The sequence below is a fragment of the Podarcis tiliguerta genome (genome assembly GCF_965153285.1).
Source record: "Podarcis tiliguerta genome assembly, chromosome: 1".
Classification (NCBI taxonomy): domain Eukaryota; kingdom Metazoa; phylum Chordata; class Lepidosauria; order Squamata; family Lacertidae; genus Podarcis; species Podarcis tiliguerta.
The window spans coordinates 67,948,332-67,960,762 of record NC_139534.1 but is presented as its reverse complement, the minus strand read 5'-3'; the positions used below and the strand labels follow the sequence as shown (position 1 = coordinate 67,960,762).

Below are 12,431 nucleotides of genomic sequence, written 5' to 3'. Positions count from 1 at the left end.
TCAAATAAATTTGTTTAGTAATGATGTGTCAGAGCCAATTCTCCAAGATCCACCAGCTTTTCAAATAGTCTTGGGATCACGGTGAGTAACAGAGAAGCTCTTACCCTAATGCCAACTGAAGCAGCAGCATATTTCTTATTAGAATTTAACTCAGTAACCTGAACCAATAAATTAAGCTCATAGGAACGGTTAGTGCTTGCTGATATATCACGTATTTCCTTCATTATGTTTTTACTCAACAAGGATGATTAAATAGGAAATTGAAACAGCAACTTCCTCGCTTCAGGAAAAACACTAAGAAGTACCCTGCTGAAGCTTAAATTGAACTAGAATGCACCTCGTAGCTGATAAGAACAAAACTAGAGTATGATCTCCACACAGCTGGAATGTGAAACATGTTACAGAAATAATCAAAACAAAACCAGGGGATTGTGCTACCGCCTAGGACTTGCCATTTTCTTTATTAATTTCATTTCACTTCCTTGACAAGCTATCCCAGGTGGGTTATAAAATATAATTACAGTAGGATCACTTCTTATGCAGAAATTATGTTCCAGGGGATTGTGTGTGAAGCCAAAATTGCATACAGTCAGAACAACTCCAGAACCACACACAGACACAAACCTCTCTACTTTTCTGAAGCCAGCACACCGAGTGGGCCTGGCCCGCAATGCAAGACAAAGAGCTTTTAGGTTCTCCACCATTCTTACTGGGCTCTGGGAGACTCCTGAGAGATCTCGTGGGAGCCTCCCAGAGTCTGCACAAGACCTTCCCTGAGCCTGTTAAGAGTCTGAGAGCTTAAAAGGGCTTTCCACAGTGGGGAAACACAGTGCACAAACAGCTTGTAAGCACTCCGCCTTGCTTACTGGGCTCTGGGAAGCTCTGATGAGATCTTGGACAGCCCAATGAGCCCACGCAAAAGGCTCCCAGAGCCCAGGAAGCATTTCTGACAGCTTTTAGCTCCCTGTCTTGCATGCATTTAAGTTCTGTGATATCAGGTTGCCGGCCGCCAAACACATAAAGCTGTGATAACCCAGGTTAAATGCGTGCAAGTTACAATCCTGCTGTATAAAATAAATGCAATATATCATTTAAATAGGGGTGAAACCCCTACCAAAGAGTGCTTGTGAGGAGTCTTGCCATGCAGGCACCTACAATCTCAGCTGGCATTGTTTGTTTGCAGCACAGTCCCCTTTATTCAGATTTAAAAATAAAAATAAAAATCATGTTTTCCAGTCTGCAGCATTTCCCAGTTCACTAACAGGAAGTGCAGCCCAGGCTGACTCAGTAGCAGTTCAGACTTCTTGGAAACCACAATAGGTTACTGGAGATAAAAATAGCACCACTCATGTGTGGATTCATGAATGAAAACTGTACTTTCCTACCTGGTTCAATTAATCGAATTAGTCCCTCGTGGTGAGCAACTTTATCTTTCCAACTCTTGGTCTTGTTTGCTGCAACTTCCAACTTCTTTTTGACCTCCTAAAGCAAGATTAGATTGGTTTAAGCATTAACAATATGCGGACACTCAAATGATAGGAGATTTCTGCTATTGCCACTGCCCAAAAATTTTACTACCTAAAATATTGCACTAGCTCACCTCGTATTGTTCCAGTGCTTCCTTCCTATCCAGTTCCAGTTGTTCTAACTGTTGCAGTGCAACTTGAAGAGCATGTTCCTTCATCATTCTCTGGTTTTCCAACTCCTGTTTCTCTGCTTCAGTCACCTCAATGGTCTGCTGCTGCTCCAAATGCCATTTCTCCAGTTCTTGTCTCTTTGTAGATTCTTCCTCCAGTAGTCTAGAAAGAGTTTATAGGGGTTGGGAAAGAGTGTATACATTAGGAGCATCACTATCTATCAATTTGATTAACTATCAAAAATAGACACAGTTATTCTCAAGAACTAATAAAGAGTTGTGTAGAACAGGTCAGTGGGAGGGGTTTTTTGCTTTCATGTTCCCATCCTGCTTGGCAACCATGCTTGGAGTATAAATAATCTCCCATATGAGATTAGCTGATGCCCATGGGATGTTTTCATCACCCACTTCAGCCTATAGCTCTGTTTACAGACTTCACCCATCAGATTTCACTAAATCTGTCTCTTGACTGACAGACAGCTCTGGGCTGAGAGACTCAGTTCGCTGTCACCCATGCTATTGAATGCCAGAGGCAGAAAATACAATGATTCCAGGACAAGAGAATTCTGCCTGACTGCAGAGATATTCAGATTGTTTTGTCACTTCCCAAATCTCTCTTCAAGCATTCCCCTCAATTAGATACATGAATGGCAACCCTCTCACTCAGTATGAAGTACGGAGTAGCCTTAGATTTTTTCCCTATTGCTATAAAAATATATACTGACCTGGCCTGAAGTCTCCTGACAGTCTCCTCATCCTGGCGTGCCTGTTTTTCATCCTCCAAGGCCTCCTGTAGCTGCTTATACATTTCCTCGAGTTCTCGGACTCTCTGCAAGTACTGTTCTAGTTCAGATGACTTCTGGGCTACCTGTTCTTCCATTTTCTGTCTCACCTGGTGATATGGAAGAGAAGGATGCTTCATCATACTTCACAACCAATAACAGAATTCATCCTTTTATGTAAAAGAGAGAGAGAGAGAGAGAGAAAGGAAGGAAGGAAGGAAGGGAGGAATCCTTCCATCTCCCCACCAGGTTTCCCATCCCCCAAACCCTCATAAGTTTGCAGCTGTGATTTTTCCTTTTCATCAGCAAATAAACCTCTTGGCCCTTTCTTTTCCAAACATTGCTGCAATCCCCGCCTTGTTTCTATGTACCTATTATTAATTTGGATAGTCAAGCTTTAATCTATTTATTAAGATAGATCATTTTTAGACTCACAAATTAAACAGCTAGAACTTGCCCCTTCTTCGAGCTATTTTGGTTCTAAGTTCATTACTATACTAGAGGGATGGAATACAAAATATTAAAAATTGCCTTTACTTCCAGCAATGATCACCATACCTTTGTTTCTTACATTTTAAATGAAACTGCAGGCTTCTGAAATATTAAATGTTATGTAAACTTTAAAACTCAGATGATTAACTGATAAGACCTAGTTAACCCCTTCATCATTACACTGAAAAGGTACTGACTTGGTCCTTTGTTTGTCCATGTAACTGCTACATACCGGGATGGAGAGGGGCAAGGGAGCAGTGAGGTCTTTGTGGTAGACCAGTAGGAGTACCAGATTGGCTTCAACAGTGTGTTTGCCTTCTCATGCCACCCAGTATGCTGCAGCAGCTCAGCAGGTGGGTGAAGGCCAGGTGGGTGCCACCACACCTCACCAGCTGCTACTGCCTTAGTTCCTGCTACATTATCCTTCAGCAGATTCAAAGATGCCATACACCTTTCTCCTGTCACTATGACATCATCTGTCTCCTTACGGCAGTGTTTCTCAAACTTGGGTCTCCAGCTGTTGTTGGACTACAACTCCCACCCCTGGTCCTGCTAGCTAGGGATGATGGGAATTGTCATCCAACAAAAGCTGGAGACCCAAGTTTGAGAAACACTGCCTTACCATTGCACAGTTTGCCTGCCCATTTCAAGCTTCTTTGCTTTCAAAGCAGTCTCTCTGACCCAACTCTATTTTGTCATTTCCCCCTTACTGTTCTTCCATTCTGCACAAGCTAATGTTTATTTCTTGTGCCCAAAAAAACAATGCAATGAACAGTATGACACAACATTGACAATGACTCAACTGCCCACAAGTTTACAATCTAAACAGACAGATCTTGATACCACTCCTTGATATGCCCTAATTCCTCTGTGCCAGTTAGCTGGTCAAGTTCAGAAATACATCACTCAGCAGAATCCTGAATCAACAACATATGAATTTTTATTTGGTTGCCTCACTTACTGGTTGCTTTGCTCTTTTTATTGTTTTATTTTACTGACTTTGTCACCTGGGATGCAGTCAGATGCGGTTTGATCATGTTAGTTTCACAAGTTATGATGCTAGTGCTTCTGTCCTAATTTCTAATGTTGCTTTTACCACTGCAGGACCCTGTTGCATTATGGAACTGTGGCTTTTAAATCAAAATATCACCATGTTGTGCTAAACTTTTGAACTGCATGGCCCAAATCTCATTACGTGTCAGTGGTGGCATGATCATGAAAGCCATGGGAATATCACAGCATAAAACTCCCATGGTTTTCCAAGTTAATGGAGTTGCAAACAAAAAAAATTTTTACAAAAAAAATTAACATGGAATTGAGCACTAAACTTTCACCAGATTTCCAGAAGTCGCTTTTACATTGTGTGGAAGATCCCATAAAACATAGAAATTCAAAGTAAAGAAAATGTTGGGAAGATAGAATGAAGCACTGTCTGAATGTAGCCTTACTCTCCTTGAACTTACCATTTTCTCTCTCTCCAGCTCAAGACTGAATCGATCTTGCAATTCCATTTGAGTCTGCAGACGTTTGGTCTCCTCTTCTGAAGCTCGAGCTGCAGCTTCCTCGAGTTGCTGTGCCAGAGAAGAAAGAACTAGATAACTCCCACTAATCTGTCTATATGCACAGATACAGATCGACTATTTCTTACTTTATTGCTGTGGCATTTGGTTTTTAAAATTGTATTTTCATTTTAACGGTTTGTAAATCAATCTGGAAACAACATATTTCTGAAGGGTGGGATATAGATTAAAAATCAAAACAACTATCTTCAATTAAGCTGAGATAAGTCTCAGGCCCTGGAATCATGAAGCTGTAAGGATTGAAAGGTCTGAAATGGTGAGATAGTTTAGCAGACTTTACTGAGGCTACATTTAAAACATTCCTAACCAAGTAACTCACATCAACCAGAGAACAGCACACAGACAAACAACAGCACACAGGAGAAAGTTACACCATCACTACCTGTCAAACAGGATATAAGATTAGTTTACCACACCTAAGCAAGTAAATAGTGCCACATGCCAAAATGATGGTCCTATCAAAAGCAGATAAGCCGCTCTGCAGATAAGCAGATAAGCATACTCTGAGCCCCACAAAAACATGGGAGAGAATAGGCATTACCAAAAATTCATGCACACACTCATGCGGAAGGCATGGGCCGGTATTACTTTGGTTCTCTGTTTTTCTGGCAAAGGCTGGAGCCCAGAGAAGCCTATACTAAAACGCTTCCGTGCATAGATGGGGGCGTGTCTGATTTTTTTCCTCCCTTCCTTCCAACATTAGCAACAACCTTTCTGGAGCTATTCTTTAGAGGACTGAAGAGCCCGTGTGCTTTGGATCCCTGCATGTCTCTCCTACACATACTCCCAGCCCCCTTTTTAGCCAAACTTTGCTGTGTCAAGGTGAGAAAGTATGCATTGCTACTTTACTTTACACAACAAAGGAAGAAGACTGGGGAGCTGGACCCAAGATTTCTGAATGGTAACTGTTTTGTCCTTTTAGTGCCACCTGAAAATAATGTACTACAGTGGTACCTTGGTTCTCAAATGGCTTGGCTCCCGAGCAAATTGACTCCTGAACGCAGCAAACCCAGAAGTAAGTTTGGGAACATCTTATGAAAGCTGAATATCCGACGCGACTGACGCGGCTTCCGCTTGAGTGCAGGAAGCTCCTGCAGCCAATCGGAAGCTGTGCCTTGGTTTTCAACAGTTTCAGGAGTCGCAGGGACTCCCAGAACGGAATAATAATAATAATAATAATAAAATTTATTTATATCCCGCCCTCCCCAGCCGAAGCTGGGCTCAGGGCGGCTAACAACAATAAAACAGTACAAAAGTACAGCACAAACAACCCTCTAAAATCATTCATTATAAAATTAATTAATTCAAGCCACTGGCAACCATTGGGCCAGAGCTCTGCGAAGATAACCAAGGGAGGGAGTCAGGCTGTGCCCAGGTCAAAGGCCTGGTGGAACAGTTCTGTCTTGCAGGCCCTGCGGAAAGATGTCAAGTCCCGCAGGGCCCTGGTCTCTTGTGACAGAGTGTTCCACCAGATCGGAGCCACGGCCAAAAAAGCCCTGGCTCTAGTTGAGGCCAGCCTAACTTCTCTGTGGCCTGGGACCTTCAAGATGTTTTTATTTGAAGACCGTAAGTTTCTCTGTGGGGCATACCAGGAGAGGCGGTCCTGTAGGTACGAGGGTCCTAGGCCGTATAGGGCTTTAAGGGTTAAAACCAGCACCTTAAACCTGATCCTGTACTCCACCGGGAGCCAGTGCAGCTGGTATAGCGCCGGGTGAATGTGATCTCGCAGCGAAGACCCCGTAAGGAGTCTCGCTGCAGCATTCTGCACCCGCTGGAGTTTCTGGGTCAGTCTCAAGGGCAGCCCCACGTAGAGCGAGTTACAATAATCCAGTCTGGAGGTGACCGTTGCGTGGATCACAGTGGCTAGGTCAGGGCGAGAGAGGTAAGGAGCCAACTGCTTAGCTTGGCGAAGATGGAAAAATGCCGCCTTTGTTGTAGCTGCAATCTGCGCCTCCATGGAAAGGGAGGTGTCGAAGATTACACCCAAACTCTTAACGGACGGTGCTGGCACTAATTGCACCCCCGTAAGAGATGGGAGTTGCCCCCCCAATCCCATATCGTCCCGTCCCAGCCACAGGACCTCTGTCTTCGAAGGATTTAGCTTCAACCGGCTCCCACGTAACCATCCAGCCACAGCTTCCAAACATCTGGTCAGTGTGTCTGGGGCCGAGTCAGGATGGCCATCCATCAATAGATAGAGTTGGGTGTCATCAGCATACTGATGGCAACCCAGCCCAAAACTCCAGACAAGCTGGGCGAGGGGGCGCATAAAGATGTTAAAAAGCATCGGGAAGAGTATCGCACCCTGAGGTACTCCATACACCAAGGAGTGGCGCGATGACAATTCCCCCCCCAAGCGCCACCCTCTGTCCCCGACCAGAGAGAAACGAGCGCAGCCATTGAAGGACTGTGCCCTGGATCCCCACGTTGGCAAGGCGGTGCTCCAGAAGTTCGTGATCAACCATGTCAAAAGCTGCTGACAGATCTAGAAGAATCAGCAGCCCCGACCCACCTCGATCCAGCTGTCTACGAAGATCATCTGTTAGGGCAACCAGAGCCGTCTCGGTCCCATGACCAGCGCGGAAGCCAGACTGGAATGGATCGAGAGCCGATGTTTCATCCAGAAACCCACCAAGCTGTTCAGCAACCGCTCTCTCAATCACCTTACCCAGGAACGGAAGATTCGAAACCGGACGGTAATTGGATAGATCTAAAGGATCTAATGATGTTTTATTTAAGAGCGGGTGCACCACTGCCTCCTTCAATTCCCCTGGGAATGTCCCCGTGCCAAGGAACAAATTGATGATATCCCCCCAGGAGGGCCCGCACCTCGTCTGGACACGCTTTAATCAGCCAAGACGGGCACGGGTCGAGAGGACAGGTGGTGGGCTTTCCAGCTCGGAGGAGTCTGTCCACATCGGCTGGGGATATCCGGTTGAAGTGGTCCAATACTGGACCCGAGGACAGTCAAGGGGCCTCCAGTTCCTTTATTGTATCCAAATTGGCAGGGAGGTCATGGCGGAGCAACAAGACCTTCTCCGCAAAAAAGCTCACAAATGCCTCACAGCTGTGTGTCAAATTGTTATTTAAATTTGGCTGTCCCTCAAGGGACGTTAAAGACCTACTTATACTAAATAATTGCGCCCGGCGAGAGCTAGCGGATGCAATGGAGGCCGAGAAGTAAGACTTCTTAGCAGCCTTCACCGCTATCTCGCAGGTTTTCATAAAAGCCCTATAAGATGTTCTTGAGGCTCCGTCATGGGCACCCCGCCATACTCGCTCTAGCTGTCTGATGTCCCGCTTCATTTTCCGGAGCTCCTCGGTAAACCAGGGAGCCCGGTTTCTGCGGGGTCGCAGAGGGCGCTTAGGTGCGATCTCATCGATGGCTGCCAGGAGCTGGATATTCCAGCCCTCAACAAGCTCAGTCAGTGAGTCGCCAGGGAGAGCAAGGTCCCGCAAGGCTTGGCGGAATCTATCAGGGTCCATCAGCCTCTGCAGGCGAGCCCAAATCAGCTCGCCACCTAAGCAGGGTGGGGGTGGAAAGTCAATCCTGGCTTTCAGAGCGTAGTGATCAGACCATGGTACCTTCATCGAAGGAGACATGATCACATCTATACCTATGCCAAAGATCAAATCCAGCGTGTGGCCTGCTTGATGTGTGGGGCCTGCTTGATGTGTGGGGCCCGAAACAAACTGGGAGAGCCTGAGAGTGTCAGAGAGTGTCGCCATGGAAGACACCAGGTCCAGAGCCTGTGAGGAGGGAGTGGCATCAGCATGGATGTTGAAGTCCCTCAATACCAATAGGTTAGGGAACTCCAAGGCCCAGCCGGCCACCGCCTCCAATAGGCCTGACAGGGTGGCTGCTGGTGTGCTAGGTGGCCGGTACACCAGACAGACAGCCAAGCTCTCCTCGGAGCCCCACACTAGGCCAACACATTCAATGCCGGGGATCGATGGCAATGGTAGAGCCCTGAAAGGACAATCTTCCCGGATTAATAATGCCACCCCACCCCCCCGGCCCACAGTCCGCGACTGGTGGAGGACGGAGAAACCCGGGGGCGCCATCTCTCGTAAGGTAACAGTATCCCCGGTCTCCGTCACACAAGCCAGGTGGACCCCCTGTGAGATAAAGAAATCTCGCAGGGTGGCGGTTTTGTTGCCTATAGACCAAGCATTGCACAACACCAGTGACGGAGGTGAGTAATCCTTGCTCACCCTACCCTCGTCCCTCGGGATGAGGCGCAGATTGGAAGGGGTACGAGCATATCCATATCTCGATCCCCTTCGCCTATAACATCTGCCCCCACCACCATACCTCCCTCGCCCCTCCACGGTAGCAATCCGAAGCCTCATAGTAGCCTCCATTGATAGCAATTAATGTTATTCTTCCGCAGCCTAAAACAATAAAACCTTAAAACAATAAAAACAAAAAACAAAAACAGCCCAGAAAACAATAAAACAATACAAATAATAACTGCCAAAATTACAAATTCATCAAAATCTAACAAATTCCCAAGCCCACCCAAACATCCATCCCACCCCCATATATAAAAAATCTAAAGGGAAAGGGAGATTTTAAAACATGTTAAAAATAACTCTGCACCCCTCCGGGTCCTCCTGGGCAGTAGCAGCATCAGTGGCAACAACTGTCCTTGTGAGGCCCCACCCTGAGCCAGATAGTAGGTGGCAGGAGCAGTTCTTGTGAGGCCCGTCAGGCCCCGCCCTGGGCCAGGTGGTAAGTGGCAGGAAGGAGCAGGGCCCTCAGGCACTCACACAGGGAGTCCTCCTGGGCAGCAAAGCAGTCCTTTTGAGGCTTCAGGCCCCGCCCCAGGCCAGATGGTAAGTGGCAAGAGCAGGGCCCTCAGGCACTCACACAGGGAGTCCTCCTGGGCAGCAAAGCAGTCTTTTTGAGGCTTCAGGCCCTGCCCTGGGCCAGATGGTAAGTGGCAAGAGCAGGGCCCTCAGGCACTCACACAGGGAGTCCTCCTGGGCAGCAAAGCAGGAATAAGTTTAAGAACCAAGGTTCCACTGTAATATCAAAACACAGTTCCCTGTTCACTACGGCACTCCTCCTGATCCCATAACTCTCAGTCTATGTGATTGGGGTAGGGTGTGGGGTGGGGAGAGATGTAGCTGTGGGGTTTGGATAAGCTGCATGGCCTGTGACCAGCATCTTTGAAGTGGTGGCTGCACTGGGTGAAGTAAGACAAGTTCAGATCTTCAATCCTTCACTGGTACGATTCAAATATGCCCTCTGTCAACAATTCAGCTGTGGGTCTGAATTAGGTGCTTAATATGCTACTAATTTAAACTCTCCCATTTATGAATCCCTGAGACTTCACATCTATCACAGGTGTTTAAAACCCAGCATGCAAATTTCCAAAAAGGCTGTACCCTCAGCAACCTGCCAAAGAGACAAAATGCCAGACAATGTTTCTCCTAGTCCTCTGCATCTGTTCATTGCTGCACACTTCCACTTTCACTACTGCTTGTATAATAACTACTAGTCATAGGAGCCAACTCCTAAAATATCTGAGGAGCCAGGCCCCCACAAAGTTGATGGGCATTCCCATTCAAATGGTGTGTGCACTGCATAATGTGATTGATTATGCAGGGTGGGGCTTACCTGGGCCCCCACAATATTTTATTCAAGTTGGCACCCCTGCTACTACCCGGTAGTACGTTCCAGTTTTCTTTTCTGCCACTGGAAATCCTCCCTTCTTCCATCAGAGGCTGGTTTAACATGTGAAGGGGAAACTCCTGCACCTCTGCATTCTGTCCTGCTGGAGTGAAGGACACTGTTATGAAAGTTTTCCTGTTGTGCATTTAGACAGCAAAATGTCCTGTTTCCAGACTACACTGGGTTAGGAAACCTGTGGCCCTACAGATGTTTCTGGACTGCAGTTGCCCTCATCTCTAGGCAGTACAGCTACTGGCCAGGAATGAAGTACCCCAACAACATCTAGAGGACTGCAAATTCTCTACCCTTGGACTATACTAATAATCAAGCTGTCTTGGACTATGGGTTTTTATCTTATATAGCACAAAGTTAAAGTCACTTAGTAGTACATAGTGGTGAAATGTTGTGGTGCAAGGAAACACACAACTGAATAACCAAACATTATTGTGCAACAGATTGCACAACAAAAATCAGCTGTTGTACATGGGAAAACACAAGTACATTGCACGCACACAAATCAGATGTTATACAACAAGCGTCAACTAACGCAACTGTTGCATTGGATTCCTTTGTAGCACAACCTTTAAACTCCGCCAGCAGAAGGGCTGTGCTAGTGGACAGAGAATGCTGGATACGGTTCTATGCTTATATCACATTTCAGCTGTGGGAATACCATAACCATTCTGACATCACTGTGATTTAGTTAGCTAGTGAGGCCCGAGCATCGTTTCATTAATCTGAAGCACAGTTCTATTGTATTTTCTGCACAATATGCCCATGCATATGTAAATAAAGCAGGAAGGAAATGCCAAGGACCTGAAGTTTTTATCTTCTCCCAGATCTGTAAATTCCCTTCAGGTTGAACTGTGTGCCTGTCACCATTCAGGAACCTACCTCCCCTTGACTGGAAGACAATCAAAGTAAACCATGTTCAGATTACTGGAATGATATTGCAACACTTTTACATCAGACCCATCTCAATAAAATACCTTGGGGGCTTTATTATTTAGCATTTCTGTTTTGCGTGAGCTTTAAAATGAGAGCGGTTGTTGCTCAAGACACACAAGCTCCGTCGCTTTGTGTGGTGGAGAAAAACTTGGAGAGTTTCTTGGAGAGAAAGAAAGAACATCTAATCAAGAAGAATTGTTTGAGATCTTCAGTTTCCTGGGGTAATACAGGAACAGAAATCTGAAGAAGCATCATTTTCACCACCACCCTTTCTTCCCTGAATGAACTGAATGTTTGATTTGGGAACAGGCCAATTCACAGAGCTTGATTATTTGAGACAGGTTTTTTTTTAGGGCATGGTGCCAGGAGATTGTATTACATTGTTTCAATATCTGCAATCAGGGAAAATACATTCTGCTAAGAAGCACAATTTGTAACAATATTTAACAGTGCATTCTGGGAAGACACACAGAACGTGACCCACAGCGTGCACCCACCTTTCGAACAGTCTCCAGTTCCTTCTGCTTATTCTCATTTGCCACTTGGAGCTCTTTCATCTGCCTTTCCAGTTCTTCTTGTTCAGCCTGCAATTTCTGGCGTAGCTCTTTACGTTTCTGTCGTGCCTCTTTGTGAGGTGGAGGGCTACTTAATCTCAATAGATTTACAGTTGTCTGAATAGCTGTTTTAATTGTTTGAAAAGAAAAAGGAGATAATGCACATGATCCATTTATCAACAAGAAGATTGTTTCTAAGTATACAAATTCCTTTCCTGCAGCTGTTAGGTTTGATGCCATCTAGACATTTAATGCTGCTTTAACTACCTACACCAGAGCTTTCCAAACAGTGTATCGCGACAGATTAGTGTGTCAGCTGCAGTGTCTAGCTGTGTCATGTGACGACTCCCCGCGCTCCCCCTGAGGCTGGAAAGGGGTTAGTTTAACCTCCGGTTTGCTAGTAAAACTGAATTACTGTGTTGAGAAATGATGCATGTCTTAAAAGTGTGTCACCAACATGAAAAGTTTGGAAAGCTCTGCCCTACACTGTGGTCACCAAACCAAGAATATCAGTATTTATATTCATTCCTGTTCTCCACAGAGTGGTGTGGGAGCCTGAAGTATATTTTGTCACCAAACCCAACCACTGTGTAGGTAGTCAGATTGTGGTGATGCCACTGAGATGTGGTGGTAAAGGCTCAATCGTTACAGAACACAAAACAAATAAAGTGGTACCTCTGGTTACCTACTTAATTTGTTCCGGAGGTCCATTCTTAACCTGAAACTATTCTTAACCTGAAGCACCACTTTAGCTAATGG

General features: G+C 45.7%; 1 protein-coding gene across 1 annotated transcript in view; it reads right to left on the bottom strand.

The window, feature by feature from the left end:
• Positions 1-12,431, bottom strand: part of SWAP70 (switching B cell complex subunit SWAP70) — a 37,477-nt gene that overhangs the window by 4,109 nt on the left and 20,937 nt on the right. Inside the window, exons 7-11 of the mRNA XM_083408040.1 lie at positions 11,616-11,797; positions 4,374-4,481; positions 2,362-2,528; positions 1,601-1,799; positions 1,386-1,482 (exon numbers count right to left, since the gene is read on the bottom strand). Of these exons, the coding sequence (XP_083264166.1) occupies positions 1,386-1,482; positions 1,601-1,799; positions 2,362-2,528; positions 4,374-4,481; positions 11,616-11,797 (753 nt within the window). The remainder of the gene's footprint in view (positions 1-1,385; positions 1,483-1,600; positions 1,800-2,361; positions 2,529-4,373; positions 4,482-11,615; positions 11,798-12,431) is intronic.